The sequence below is a fragment of the Berghia stephanieae genome, chromosome 8 (assembly GCF_034508935.2).
Source record: "Berghia stephanieae isolate SIO BIC M18660-M18661 chromosome 8, UCSD_Bste_1.3, whole genome shotgun sequence".
In the NCBI taxonomy this organism is placed as follows: domain Eukaryota; kingdom Metazoa; phylum Mollusca; class Gastropoda; order Nudibranchia; family Aeolidiidae; genus Berghia; species Berghia stephanieae.
Window position 1 is genome coordinate 5,550,413 of NC_088367.1, and position 15,994 is coordinate 5,566,406.

General features: G+C 33.2%; 1 protein-coding gene across 9 annotated transcripts in view; it reads right to left on the bottom strand.

The window, feature by feature from the left end:
• Positions 1-3,696: 3,696 nt before the first annotated feature.
• The window catches only part of LOC144978069 (mediator of RNA polymerase II transcription subunit 25-like), a 49,305-nt gene continuing 37,007 nt past the window's right edge, over positions 3,697-15,994 (bottom strand). For 3 of the 9 annotated variants that reach the window (XM_078923604.1, XM_078923605.1, XM_078923606.1), the window contains exons 21-25: positions 15,722-15,862; positions 14,805-15,063; positions 11,363-11,410; positions 5,814-5,971; positions 3,697-4,664 (exon numbers count right to left, since the gene is read on the bottom strand). In XM_078923604.1, coding sequence (XP_078779730.1) covers positions 4,479-4,664; positions 5,814-5,971; positions 11,363-11,410; positions 14,805-15,063; positions 15,722-15,862 — 792 coding nt within the window. In that variant the 3' untranslated portion in view covers positions 3,697-4,478. The remainder of the gene's footprint in view (positions 4,665-5,813; positions 5,972-11,362; positions 11,411-14,804; positions 15,064-15,721; positions 15,863-15,994) is intronic. The other 6 variants (XM_078923607.1, XM_078923608.1, XM_078923612.1 and 3 more) reach the window with 3 other exon arrangements.

Genomic DNA, 15,994 nt, shown 5'->3' on the forward strand with positions numbered 1-15,994 from the left:
TTACTAGCAATGAAATGACCATAAACAAACAAACTAAAACTAAAGAAGGCATCCTGGGTGGGGATCCTGACCCCCCATAGTGGGCAGGGAGGTACACACTATGTCTTCTATCCCCTTATATCTGTTTTCCGACATGCTTTCTGTCTTTTTCTCGGAATGAGATTACTTGGTTTTGTCCTGGCACTGGCCTGGGTCCTAGCTGGGAGGGAAACAGTCAAATGCATAGTTATTGTTTTGGGAGATGATATTTTTTTCCTTGTAAATCATCTCTCTGTTATGTATTATTATTGTTATTTTGAATGTATAATGTAGGCATTTGAGTGTGTTCCTCTTTTTTGGGATTTGTGCTTGTGTCTGGATGAGACTTGTAGGTGATTTCAAACTAAGTACATTGGTGGTGTGCTCTTGGAATAAGATCCCTATTTGTTCTCAGTTCCCCTTTGTCTTACTTTTTCTTGGATGCTTTAATTGTAATTCTAGAACTTTTTACTATCCCACTTTCTTCCTTTTTACTGGCGCTGATATAACCTAAATGTGTTGCAAGCTCCGTAAAACCCTGAAAAACAAAAACAAACAAAGAAGGCATCCAGCCTTTCATTGAAATGTCATGTGTCATGTACAGATCCTGGTTAAGTCGGATGAATTTTTCTCATGATTTTGTGAGTTTTCAACGTAAAGGGTAATACGGAATTCATTGATAAGTCCACCCAGTGTAATTTCATGAGTTTGAAAAGTTCAAGTCCCAGATGTGACCCATAGCCTCAATCTAGTGTTATTTATTTTGGGGAAAATCTGACATGGACAGATGAATTTAACATCTGAGTTATGGAATTTGCGTTAAAAGGTATGTTTATCTAAGAAAACGGAACGATGTTTCTTCAAATGTGAAGATTTTTTCGGAATTTTGTTATGATTTAAAATTTGATATTTGACAGATTATGTTTTAGTCCCTCAGGGGAATGAGGAAGTGTTAGTTCACTCTTGACATAATAATAGATGATATCACATTGAGGTGGTTAGTTATTTAGACAGATTTAAACCCAGGGGAGCTAATCTTGAATGGTATGATCATGATTATCATTGTGTGTCTTTTACTTGTACATTCCCGTCTTGATTGTTTTTTTTTTTTCTGTTTTTTTTTAGTGTTCCCATGACATGAATTATGAAATAAATATTGAGTAAATCCTTCACTTGTGTTGTTTTGTTGTTGTTCATTCAGTGTTGTCCACAATGATAAGTTTGTTTGTTTTTAAGGGTTTTACGGCGCTTGCAACACATTAAGGTCATATCAGCGCCAGTAAAAAGGAAGAAAATGGGATAGTAAAACATTCTAGAATTACAATTAAAGCATCCAAGAAAAGGTAAGACAAAAGGGTAATTGGTTCAAATAGGAAACAGATAGATTCCAAGAGCACACTATCAAAGTACTTAGTTTGAGATCACCTAAAAGTCTCATCCAGACACAAGCACAGGTCCCCACTAAGAGGAACACACTCAAATGTCTTACAAATCATATATACTTATAATACTAATAAGTAAACAAAACATAATACAGGATATAACAGAAAGATGATTTACAAGGAAAAAAATATCGTCTCCCAAAACTCTAACTATACATTTGACTGTCTCCCTCCCAGCTAGAGTATCTGGCCAGGGCCAGGACAAAACCAAGTAATCTCATTCCAAGACAAAGACAGAAATCAAGTTGGAAAACAGATATAGAGGGATAGAAGACACAGCAAGTACCTTCCTGCCCACTATGGGAGGTCAGGAACCTCACCCAGTCGACGGCCAAGAATATAACCTTTTATTCCCAATCAACAACAACGTTTGATCAATACAATGATGATGTGAAAGGTCTGGGAGATTTTTTAATTTTGGTGCAAGATAAAAATCGGAACATTTTAAGTAAGGCCAGACGAGATAAGCAGAAAGAAAAATACAACTTTTATTCCAGCTGATTTTCGTTTTCTTGTATTTTCCTGGAACGACTGGAACCATCGTTATGTTTGGGTTATCCTGCAATCTCCAGGACTTTAGATCCAATCCTTTGATTTATTGAAACACGCCTAACAGGCACCTAATAAATAGAGGTGCCCAAATGAGTCAATAAAATGGAGATAAAGATAAAGGGAGTAAATCTGACTCATGAATGAACAACACAAAACAAACGACGTTTTGGCCCTTGGCCTTTATCAAGTAAACACAGAATACATCTAATCTAATCCAATATACAATCAAATTACTTTAAACCGAAAGAAGCTAAACCGAAAAATACCTTAAACCGCAAAGAATTTAATAAATTGTACGAGTTTCCTCATTATCTTTGTACTAATTCTTACGATGAACCGAAATACTTTTAAGCAGGACTTTCTTTAAACCGAAACAACTTGAGACCACCCTCCTTTTTTCTCTCTATATTTGTCTTCAAAAATTCGGGAAGGAAGCCACACGTAATAATGCCCGGCGATATTAAACAGAGCGTAAGTATAAGATATGGGTGGTGGGGGGTGGGGGGGGGGGGGAGGCAAACACTTCAATCACTGCACTTGGGCTTGGCCAACACCACAATCGCACAGACTGGAAAAGGAAGACAGCGGGTGACTGACAGGCGAAAAATGAGGAAAGAGGGGGAGTTGGGGTGTAGAATAACGCAAGCGAGATGTTCTCGCTCGTGTGTTGATGCTTTGGAACTGACTGGATTTTCAACACGACAATAAGGAGGGGGGGGGGGGTAGACAACTTACAATTGAAATGCCATTTCATTTCCACTTCGTTGTTTAAATGTGTGTGTGAGGGGGGGGGGGGTGGGGGTTCTATGTAATTAGGCCTTTGAACCTAATGAAATGGCTTTTCAACAAAAGAGGGATGTGTAGTAGACAGCTTAGCATTGGCACTTGACACGCCTTTTCATTTCCATTTCACTTCACCTCTGAATAACTGCGCATCATTCATTATCAATTATCGCACAAGAACTTTCGATCTTATTTTAGCTTTGCATTTTACTAAAAGTTGTCTAAAAGAAAGCACTGTGCTTACACGTTGGAATTTAAAATCAAAATACTATGTGAAGTCGATGAAAAAAAAGTTGATCAAGACGGAGATATTTAAATTACACGGCATCCTGAACTCAACTCTTTCAACAATTTTGAATTGAAAACGAAAACCCCCAAAAATATTTTTAAAACACAAAAAAAAATTATTTTTTTAAATTAATGGTTATGAAGACGGCATTTATTCAACAGCTCCATTTAACGGGAAACCCATGATACGTTTAAATGATAAAATTCCTTAAATAGTTACTATCCTTGAAAAACATTGCAACACGGGAACTTACTTTAAACCAAAATGTCTTTAAACCGAAATGGTTTAGTAGAAGGTCCCCAAAATTTCGGTTTAAAGTAATTCTACTGTATATGTATTCTGTGTTTACTTGATAAAGGCCAAGGGCCAAAACGTCGTCTGTTTTGTGTTGTTCATTCATGAGTCAAATTTACTCCCTTTATCTTTATCTCCTACCAGGCAGGCACCACTGTGTTTTAGAAGCTCTGTGATTTTTGTGATCTTTAGATAATTTACACCGTGCTTTATCCTTGGAATTCTATATGTACTTAATTGTGATATTCTGAAGTACACTTTTGTGTTGAAATTGTAGATTTTTTATCAAATCTTTCAAGAAAGACATTTCAAAACAAATTTTACACCTTTTCAATATCTTTGTACATTTTATTTGTTTACATTTTTATGTATTGAATGGGAATCATCGTCTATAAATATCCATCAAAAATGTTTGTGAGACCAAGAGGGGGTAGGAGAAAACAAAGGATTTATACAGTGAATGTTCAAATTTATACTTACAACGGCCAAAACACTTCACAGTGCTAAATCCATTCCTACAACAGTCCATACAGGACCAAATTTACATTCCTTATAGTAGAAGTCACCTACTCCACACACTTTTTGCATCAATACTCTTACATTTTGGTCACTGGTTATTGTCACTTACCCATTCAAATCTGAGCCGAGTGAGATAATGAGTGTGAAGAGCCTTACCCAAAGACAAGGATCAATCATTGTCACCCATCCATTCCCTGACCATGTTCAACATCACTTTGTTTGGTTACAAGAGAAGACACCTTAAAGTTGAGTCATCAAACCCATACAAAGACAAAATACTTCATATTCCCTTGTAGAAATATCAAATGGTGTGCTACTATTTACAACCTCCTTAATAAAAGAACAGCAATCACATAATTTGATTTACAGATCAATGTGGATAACGTCAACAAAATAACTTAATTTTTAAAGACTTCTGCGGAAATAGAAATGACGTCACTTCATTTCCGGGGATTTTTTTGTTTTTGTTTGGTTTAAACAACTTGGTTCATAAAATCTTATGTTGAAAGCCATGACATAAGCTGATTTACATACTCTCATACTCGAATTTACAGCCATGAGATTTACAGACTATGTAAATATTACATGGAATCAAATCCAAAGTCGTCCATGAAATTCTGAGTTGGCGCCCCCATCTGGTTCATGCCGGCTTGCATCGTCTGCTGACCTCCAGGGCCCATAACTCCTCCTGGTTGGGTGGCTGGATTGTTGCCCCTTAAATGTTGCTGTTGCTGCTGGTGCATAAGTAGATGCTGTTGGCGAAATTGCTGAGGAGAAGTGGAACAAGAATAAATCGATAAAAATTACGGGTTACTGAATCAATAAAATGATTGTATATACGTATCTGCTACATGAGTCTGTTTTCCCCTGATACAAATCTAAGTAGAAAGCAATATTACTGTTTGTTTTTAGAAGTTCTATGGTAATTGGGACACGTTCAGTTCAGTCATTTATTTTGTTTGTTTTGTTTTTAAGGATTTTACAGCTCTTGCAACACATTAAGGCCATATCAGCGCCAGTAAAAGGGATAGTAAAAAGTTCTAGAATAAAATTAAAGCACCCAAGAAAAGGTTAGAAAAGGGGGAATTGGTTCATATAGGAAAGAGGTGTAGATTCCAAAGGCACACTATCAAAGTACTTAGTTTGAGATCACTAAAAGTCTCATCCAGACACAAGCACAGGTCCCCACTAAGAGGAATTGAGTGTCATACCCCTAGACCACAAAGCCGTCTCTAAATTTATCCCCAATTGAACTGACCTACGGTATCATGGACATGGTGGTGGAAAGTGAGATAATTTGTTTGTTTTTAAGGGTTTTACAGCACTTGCAACACATTAAGGTCATATCAACGCCAGTAAAAAGGAAGAAAATGGGATAATAAAAAGTTCTAGAATTACAATTAAAGCACCTAAGAAAAGGTAAGACAAAGGGGAATTGGTTCAAATAGGAAAATGATGTAGATTCCAAGAACACATTATCAAAGTACTTAGTTTGAGATCACCTAAATGTCTCATCCTGACTTTAAGCGCAGGTCCCCACTAAGAGGAACACACTCAAATGTTTAAAAATCGTATATAACATGTAAACAAAACATAATATACAGAGTGCATAACAGAGAGATGATTTACAAAGAAAAAAATATCATCTCCCAAAACTAACTATACATTTGACTGTTTCCCTCTCAGCCAGGGTATCCGGCCAGGGCCAGGACAAAACCGAGTCATTTCATTCCAAGACAAAGGCAGAAAGCAAGTTGGAAAATGGATACAGGGGGATAGAAGACACAGTAAGTACCTCCCTGCCCACTATGGGAGGGCAGGAACCCCACCCAGCGTCTCTTTATTTATCCCCAATTGAACTGACCTACTGTATCAGTATCATTGAGATGGAGGTGGAAAGTGAGATAAAAGCTTACGTGTTGGTGTTGTTGGTTTATCAGTAAATGGCGTAATTGAGGATTTGCTTGAGACTGTTGCGGTTGAGGTTGCTGTTGTTGTTGCTGTTGTTGTTGTTGCTGTTGCATTTGAAGCCGCTGGGCTTGAAGCTGTTGTTGTTGTTGTAACTTCCTGTGTGCTGTTGATGGATCATGAATGAAAATAACAGTGTGTCAGCATCAACAAGAAAAGAGGTAATAATAATAATAATAATAATAATAATAATAATGATAATAATAATGATAATAATAATAATAATAATAATAATAATAATAATAATAATAATAAAAATAATAATAAATAATAATAAATATAATAACAATAATAATAATAATAATAATAATAATAATAATAATAATAATAATAATAATAATGATAATGATAATAATAATAATAATAATAATAATAATAATAATAACAAATATAATAATAATGATGATGATGGTAATATCCGGTTTGAGGCCTCAGTAAATGGCACTACATATATATCAAATTACTATTATTTTGAAAGATGATAAAGATGATTTGAAACTTTTAAAAAACTGAAAACAAAATAAAATTAATGAAAATGAAAAAAAAAAAACATCAAAAAAATTCAGTTATGTAGACTTAAATTTGCTAATTTTTTAGCTTCATGACAATATTTCATCTTTATTGTCATTTTTTTTTTTAAATTGAGAAAAACACATTTTCCAGCATAAAAATAAAATATTTGTTGTTTTCAATTCTTTCTGAATGGACAGTCCTCGTTGAGATAGCCTAGCTTACTAGTGTCTGTTGAGTGAATGAAATCAACAAACTTATAATGCCGTGAATCCCATCACCACTAATAAAACGATCACCACTAAATTCTTGGAGAAAAGATGAATACAACAGCTGAAGAAAAAAACAAACCCCAACAAATTCAAACACTTAATACTGAACATTTCAGAGTAAAAACCCTTCCTCAGTCAACAACAAAAACATTCAAAATAGTAGTCATGCACGTATTTCCAGGTTTAAACTTTTGTTGTTGTTGCAGTTGTTGTTGGCTGAGGAAGGGCTTTGAGTGTGAAACGTCCTAAGTTAAGTATTTGTTGGTTTTATTTGTTTGTATTTTTTAAAGCTGTGCCTCATTTATCAGCCAGCCCAGGCACCAGGTTCAACATGGGAATATAGGAACAAAATATATGACAGGTAACGTTTCGGACTCAAAAAGTCTTCTTCAGCTAAAACTAAAACTGAAAAATTAATCCAAACATTATTTATCATATAATTGTTAAATGTTTTGGTTGTCAAGTGAGAACGAGTTTGAGGCTGAAAGATTCCCTGATATATATATTTTGCCTTTATGGTCATTGCTTTATCCAATTAATTCTTTTGTTTTCTAAATTGTTTTGATTCATCATTTGACTCTATCTTCAGTTATTTTGGCACATAAGAGTAATTATAAAATCACAGCGTCAGTCTCCAACAAGAGCTACCAGTCCAGTTACCAGGAATATAAAATCTTACCACTAAACCTTTTACAGGGGGTTGGGAGTGGGGATTAAAGTCTGTACTCTAATCAGAAATATAACCAAATATCTGACTGTTTTCATTACAAGACCAATCAGAACAATGTAATCCGGGCTTATCAATGTTGTTTAAAGAGAGAAAACAAACTTGATTTAAAACAAATTCAGTCTCGCTATTTTAAAGTAAAGGTAAATGAGGATTTCTTTTAATATTTAAAAGTTTGAGGCATTACTACAACTCCACTAGACCTCAAATACTCCTCTTCCCCCTCCAACCTCTCTTATTTTACTCTGTAATATCCTTGTTTTTCAGGGGGGGTTTTTTTCTTCATATTAGCCACTTGCCCAAAATGATTTTTCACTGTCAATGCATATTTTAAAAAAAAGATAACATTAAAAAAAAAAACAAACACATAAATAAATATATAAATAAATACAATAACAATTTTTCTGATGCTTTATGAATAGTGGAAAATTGTAAAATATATCATTCAATAACGTGCTACTTGCTGGGAGAATGAGGAAATGGTCAGACTAATATCTGGTACTGACTCTCTTCTGCACTTATCTTCGACTAAAATTGTCCTTTGTTGTAGGAAATAGATCAATGTAAGTGTTAGTGCATCAGTCGGAAGGTGAACATTTTGGATGTGGATTTTTTGCATTTTCTGATAATAGAATATGTTCACCAGAGCATTTTAATCTTTATTTGAAGTACATTCAGTGATTTTAAATGAAGTTATGGTTAGATGTATAGAAAAGGTATGCAGCCTTTTTTCTCAGATTTCATACGTTTTCAACTTGACTAGCTGTAAAAAATATTTAGAAGTGAAATTAACCTTTGATATTTCCCGAAGATGTACAAAAAGGGTTGATTTAATCATTTATCACAAGAACTCATTTTTGATTTTTAAAAAGTGACCTTCTAACTTAACGTGGCAATATCTCAGTTCAAACCTTTTCACCATCCGACTGATTATGCCATTCACTGTAACTTATCAGCATTTACAACCTCTATGACATTTTAAGAAATGGGTAAATTTATCAGCATTTACAACAATTTAGGACATTTTTAAAAAATGAGTAAAATTACTAGCAGTTACAGCTTTTTATGGTAGTTTTGAAAATATATAAACTTAGCAGCATTTAAACCCGATTTGGTCGCTGACGTCAGATTCACAATTTATTTACCACCAACTGGACACTTTGCAACCAAACACCTCCCATCCGAAGACCAATGAGGAAATAATGATAAAGAAGGAATTGCATGCAAATATGAGAGATGGGTGGGTGGGTGGGTGTGTGGGCTGATATTGCCTAGAGGTGGGTGGATGGGAGGAGGGGTTGGGGAATTGAAGCCATAGACTGTGTTTGTGTGTAAGTGTGTGTTTGTGTGTAAGTGTGTGTGAGTGTGTAAGTGTGTGTATGTGTGTGTGAGTGTGTAAGTGTGTGTATGTGTGTAAGTGTGTCTATGTGTGTGTGTGTGTGTGTAATGTATTTTTTAAAATACCCAAACATATTTTGATGATTTTGGTATATTTGTTGAAATATAGGAGAGCAGGCACTAGGAAAGATAAAAACCTGGAAAGGAATAGATGATGTCACAGGGCCAGACATTGCGGAAAGAAGTAAAAGAAGAAAAACGTAACCCCCCCCCCCCCCCCCAAAAAAAAAATTAAAAAAAATAAAAGAGCAGCATTCCTCAATTGGAGTCTAAGAAAGCTGATATTGATTTTCAGAGGGGATAATCTTTCCTCGACTTTTCTTCCTGCTTCCTCTTCTGGTCGTTTGACAACAAATGCCGTACGACATTCTCATCTTTCAAGTTGTCGACTTTGACTGATTTACGTTGAATGGCATTCCTGAATTTAATAATCAATGGAGTGCCGTAAAAGGAATTTAAATTTAATTTAAATCTTTATTTTTTAATAAGAAGGTGCATAATGTGTAGTTTAACTGAGAAAGTGTAAAATATCTGCTGTATTAAAAAAAAAGAATAGTTTTTAAAATCTAACAGTTGTACTTCCAACAAAGCATAAAAACAGCCAAATTTCCTTAGCCTTACGTCACTATCACTATCATCATCTTCATGTCTCTGTGCCTCATGAGAATTAAACAACAACAAAATTCTTTTAAATTTTCTCATCTTGAGCTAGCCCGCTATTCATATCACTTTTTTTGCTGACCTATTTCCTCCTCCACCATCTATCACCAAATTCAAAGTCCTGCGTTCCTCTTCAACGAGAAGGCTCATCTCGATGCTGAGTGTGTGCTTGTTCATATACATAAAATTATATAAAGCAATATCCACTAAACGTGCTCAAAGTGCTTTACAAGGGCTCCCCACCCAACAGCAACACGTAACATAAAGAACGAGACATGACGCCTGTAAGGCGATAATACAATATTTTTTTCCGACAAAGACAACCTTTTTAATGGCCAAGTACTCGTTTTACACCTGAGTATGGCGAGAGAATGTGAGCAAAGAGCCTTTTCCAAGGAATTAAATATGCGCCGAGCGAAGCTTGAACCCAGGACCTTCTGATTCAAAAGCGAGTGTCACACCACAACACCACATAGCCACACATATGACATGCCTATGGCTATTATCTAGCCTTGTCCTTTAGTCAAGGACCTCTACAAAAAGTCTCTGTTGATGACATATTGATCCGGTAAAGATTAAAAGACACCATAATTCAAAACCTCTCAGGTGAATCTCCATCTTGTTGCACCTCCAAGTCTTTACAACATACAAGAGAGAACTTACCAAATATCTTAAATTTACACAATTTCAACTTAAAAGGCTGTTAATTTCAATACCTTCTTTAGCGTTGAAAACACAAGATATATATTTTAAATGGAAAAACTTTCCACTTTACAGAACCATTAAAAAAAATCTCCATTAAAGAAAACTGAAAGTAACTGAGAAAATATGGAGATAAAACTATGAAATATTTTCAAAATTTTCACAAAGTAAGAAATAGGAAATTTTCAAGGAATATTTGAAATAATGATAATAATTTTATTATTATTATATGATAATAATAATAATAATAATAATAATAATATAATAATAATAATAATAATAATAATAATAATAATAATAATATATAATAATAATAAATAATAACTAATAATAATAATAATAATAATAATAATAATAATAATAATAATAATAATAATAATAATAATAATAATAATAATAATAACAAAAGTAATAATAATAATAATAATAATAATAATAATAATAATAATAATAATAATAATAATAATAATAATAATAATAATAATAATAATAATAATAATAATAATAATAATAACAATAATAATAATAATACTAATAATAATAATAATAATAATAATAATAATAATAATAATAATAAATAATAATAATAATAATAATAATAATAATAATTATAATAAAAGCAACAATTTTTTTTGTTCATTTTTAAATCAGTAGTAAATAATGAATGTTCATGTGTGAAATTCCACTGGTGGGAAGTGTGCAATGCAATGAGAGTGTGTGCCCAAACCCTTGTATGTATTGATAACCAACACCACCGCAGTCCCCCCATTGGCTGATATAAATAGTAAGGATAGCCTCGTCCATTCATCCATACGTACAGGGTGTCACCTAACAAATATCACACTTTTATATTACAGAGGTCAAAGTTTACACTTTACAATCATAAATTTTATCATTTATTTTTACACACCTTAAAATCATTCATTGTCTATATATTGTTCCAAGAAATTTTAAATATCAAAAAATAAAATTATCGCACTTACGTCTGTTATGATATTGAAAATTTAAGACTCATATTTAAAAAGAATGGTATTTCTTGCCATCGCTATGACAGAACAGGCGATCTCATAAATTATTGCAACAGCATTCATATACACAAGTAATTAATTTTAAAAAACAAGAAAACAACATTTTGTAATTATTCATTGCACTTAATAAAATGTCCTAAGTATGTCTCCCGAAATGTGACAGCAATTTTTGGACACCCTGCAAGTACAAGAATACATACCATGATGTTGATACATATAGTGGTGGCCGGGGTAAAACATGTGCTCTTCTAAATTCGAAAAGCACAAAAGGAGAAAGACATACAATAGAAGAGTGTAAATCAAATCGAAGATGGTACAAAGATGATTTATATTGGATTGATTGCAAACGTAAAGTAAAAGCACAGCATTATTCACACAGCTCATTACATGGTGCTTTGGCTAATAAATAACAACAAACAAAAAACAAAAACAAAAAAAAAAAACACTAATGCAAAGTAGGAAATATATAAGCCTTTCTGATAAATCAACCGAGAATTTGTGGCAAGCTGGAAAAATCGTGCATTGCGTCCTGGAGTAACTTTTAAATTACGATATCTCACTTTAAATTTGATTTTGGTCATTTGATTAAAATTGAGGACTTTTTTTCAATTTTTCATACCTTCAGTTTACAGTTTGATAAATGTTACAGTGAATGACATAATCAGTCGGATGGTGAAAAGGTTTGAACGAGATGTTGTCAAGTTTAGTTAGAAACTCAATATTTATCAAAAATGAGTTCTTGTTAATGATTAAATTAACCCTTTTTGTACATCTTTGGGAAATATCAAAGCTTAATTTCACTTCTAAATATTTTTTACATTTAGACAAGTAGAAAAAGTATGAAATTTGAGAAAAGTTACTGGATACCTTCCCCATACATCTGACCATAACTTCATGAAAAATCACCAAATTTACTTCAAATAAAGATAAAAATGCTCTGGGAAGCATAAATGCAAAAAAAAAAAAAAAAACCAATTTCACCTTCCGACTGATTATGTCATGCCCTGACACACATATCAAAATATGATTTTCAACTACTAATATTTTTATCAAAACAGTAAGATCAAGACAGTGGCTTTTTTCTTTCTTCATGTTCCTGGTTTTCCTACCGACCCTATCAGAAATAGAATTTCTCTGGAACCAAATGAGACATACACTCGTCATCAAATGAAAATTTACTATAAAATCATGTTGAAAAGTAATGAATAATAATCTAAATATTAGGTCCCTCATCTGTGTGCACGATTTTTGCAGCTCACAAGTCCAATACATAACAAGGTGAAATTGAATGTAGGCTTCAATTTAAAATACGAAAACAAATAAAATGGATGTGTCAGCTTTCCCCTTTATCAACAAAACAGGATGAATGAAACACTACGTGGCGTTGTTAAGATGTTTTTGTCTATTCATCTTAACAACGCCACTACCACATTATCTCATTCATCTGTAGTGCTTCTTCATTCATCCTGTTTTGTTGATAAAGGGGAAACCTGAGACGTCCATTTTATCTGTTTTTGTACATCAAATGGAAGCTTACATTCAATTTCACCTTGTTATTTATTTCTTCGAGCTTCGAGCAGCAACATTTACCAAGTCCAATACATAATGTTGCTTTGTCTGTTTTTATCATTTTCAAAGTTATTTATTTATAACACTTCAAGAACTAGTCACAATGGAGAACAATTAAGTTTTAATCAAAAAGGTGTGTCGTTTCAAGATTGACATCTGCTTCTGTGTGCAGACAAAGAACTGAACACGTATGTATGAATAGAACAGTAAAGGAAGGTGCCCCAAACGTAAACAATAACAAGTTGCTAGTGATTTCCGTTAGGGACCGGAATAATTTACGCACAATATAGGTCTCCCAATTTTGTAGTTTGAGTTGTAGGCAATACACTTTCAGTATTGAAAATATGTTTACATAAAATCTAACAGTTGCAGAAATAATAATATAAGGCTAAATTATTATGAAAATCAGGCTCCGAATAATTCTCGTTTTGTTCACACCATCGCAGTAATTTGCTCTGGTCTAAAAATAGATAGACGTAACTTTTGATAAATTTTAGAAAATTTTACCTTTTGTTCCATAAAATATCCATATCTAGACATTATTTGATGCATGATCGAGTATTTATGAATATGTGTTTCTTTTGCCACCTAACAGCCAAATTTTAAAGGTTATTTTTTTCTATAATTTACATTGGAACGTGAGCTGTCAAGACAGGAACATGTGGTTTGCCACGTGCTTCTCGACCTTTGTTTACGTATGGGGCATCAACTTTACTGTTCTATAAGGGCCAGACAGAGAAAGAAAGAAAGAAAGAAAAATACAAGAAGAAAAAACATCCAAAAAAATCAGCCAACCTCGACTGGGGATCGAACCTCAGACCTTCAGATTACCAATCAGACATGTTACCATGAATGGTAGTAATGATAGCACGTCTGACCGGTAATCAAGTCTGAGGTTCAATCCCCAGTTGAGGTCGACTGTATTTTTTGGGATGGTTTTTTTTTTTTTTTTTTTTTTTTTTTTTGGATCTTTGTCTGGCACACTTGTTCAGTTCTTTATCTTACACCGGTGCCTGCTCCTTAATTTCATCATTTGTATGCAGACAGCAGCGTGTACGAGACTCAATATCATTATAAACTGAAGGGCCAATAGGGTTGTGGTAGAGGTCAGGGGTCAGAGGGTAAAACAGACGAGGAGGAATCTGGAGATTTGCCTTCAGAAAACGTGTGGAAATATTGAAGAAGCAATGATAAATACATCTTGGAAGAAAATAATATTGTTGGGTAAATCACACGTACTGACTGGCAAAAAGAGACAGCAACCCAAAACTCTAAACAACCGTCTACAGGATTGAAAAATGGGTGAACATTAACAATACTATTACTACGCCATGGGGGCGTTGCCGTTTCTGATTTGCTTCCAAACAACTCCATTACACCCCCAACCCCAACCCCAACCCCCACCCTCCCTTTTCCACTGGCATCTTAATCTTAATGTTTATGAGGAATCAAGTGAAATATATAAAATCCCAGTTAAAGCGTGTTAACTCACTCAACCCTAACACCGACTATATCTGTAGTTTACCCGTGTTACTTTTACCCCATGCCTATTTATTACATTTTTCTGAGACAAATTATAGGCGTATTATCAAAGCTAATGTTTTATAGTTTTTTCATGTTAATGATAGTTGAATAAAACTATCTATGTACGTGCTCATTTTTAATACATTTTTTCCAATTTTGAAAAGTAGCAAAAATTTCGAGGATTGAGTGAGTTAATTCTCATTACAACGGTGTAGTGAATGGTTTCTCCAGTACAAAATGAACCCATAGCCAAAAAGACCAGTTTTTGGATAAGCATCGGTAGCTTCATTCCTTTACGGACGGATATCCCTTATGAGTCAAGCAAGGCCTAAGAATAGATTCATTTTTTTAAATTAAATTATTTTTGTAAAAAAATCAATATAATAATAAAATTGGCAAATTAAGGTTTATCGCAAAAGGCAGAATAAGGAATTTACAGAGGGCACCTAAAAAGTCTCTAGGACTGTAGAAAAAGGAAGCAGCATAGGGAACGCTGTGGAAATAAATTAAGAATTGTGAAAATCAGACAAAAAGACGAATATTTATTACCCATCATCTGGTGTTGTTGTTGTTGTTGTTGTTGTTGTTGTTGTGGTTGTAACTGTTGTTGCTGTTGAACTTGCTGCTGCTGCTGCTGCTGCTGTTGTTGTTGTTGTTGCACAGATATGACCTTCTTCTGGTCTAAACCACCCTGTTGTGTTTGTTGTTGTTGTTGCTGTTGTTGTTGTTGTTGCTGTTGCTGCTGATAAAACTGCATCTTCCTTTGTTGTTCTGTCATCATGTCACCTTGCCCTTGAAGAAGCATTTGCTACGAAAAGGAAAAGGAAATGAAAATTACAGCTTCAGAATTCATCAAACAACATAAATTCTAATCAAATGTTCATCAACTTCAAAGGTATTTGAAGCCCTGAATTTGAGCACATCAAATAATATGAAAATTAATCTGAGCATTCCTTTAGTGGATTTTCACTGATTCACCAAACTCAAGTGTGCTTCATTCACAATGCTTTACAAATAAATAAATAAATAAATAAATAAATAAATAAATAAATAAATAAATAAATAAATAAATAAATAAATGGATAAATAAATAAATAAATAAATAAATGATGAATAAATAAATAAATAAATAAATAAATAAATGGATAAATAAATAAATAAATAAATGATGAATAAATAAATAAATAATAAATAAATAAATAAATAAATAAATAAATGGATAAATAAATAGATAAATGAATAAATAAATATATGAATGAATAAATAAATAAATAAACAAATAAAAAATGAATAAATAAATAAACAAATAAATAAATAAATAAATGGATACATAAATAGATAATGAATAAATAAATATATGAATAAATAAATAAATAAATATAATAAACAAGCATACATAGAAATAAATAAATAATAAAATAAATTAATTAAAAAATAAATAAAAAATAAAAAAATAAATGACCCACCTGATTGAACCTTCTCTGATCAGTTTGTTGTTGTTGTTGAGGTGGTTGTTGGTTGGTGGCTTGTGGCTGCTGTTGTTGGTTGGTGGCCTGCTGGCCTTGACCTTGTTGGTCCACACTCATAGGCATCCCCCCCATCTGCTGCTGAAGGAAAACCGTTGAGTGTACAAACAATCATCACGATGTGCATACATGAGACTTTTTGCAGTCGGATCGGGTGAGTAAAGTGAAGTTTAAATTATAGATATCTGTAGTTCGAAGGCGAGTGTGTCACAC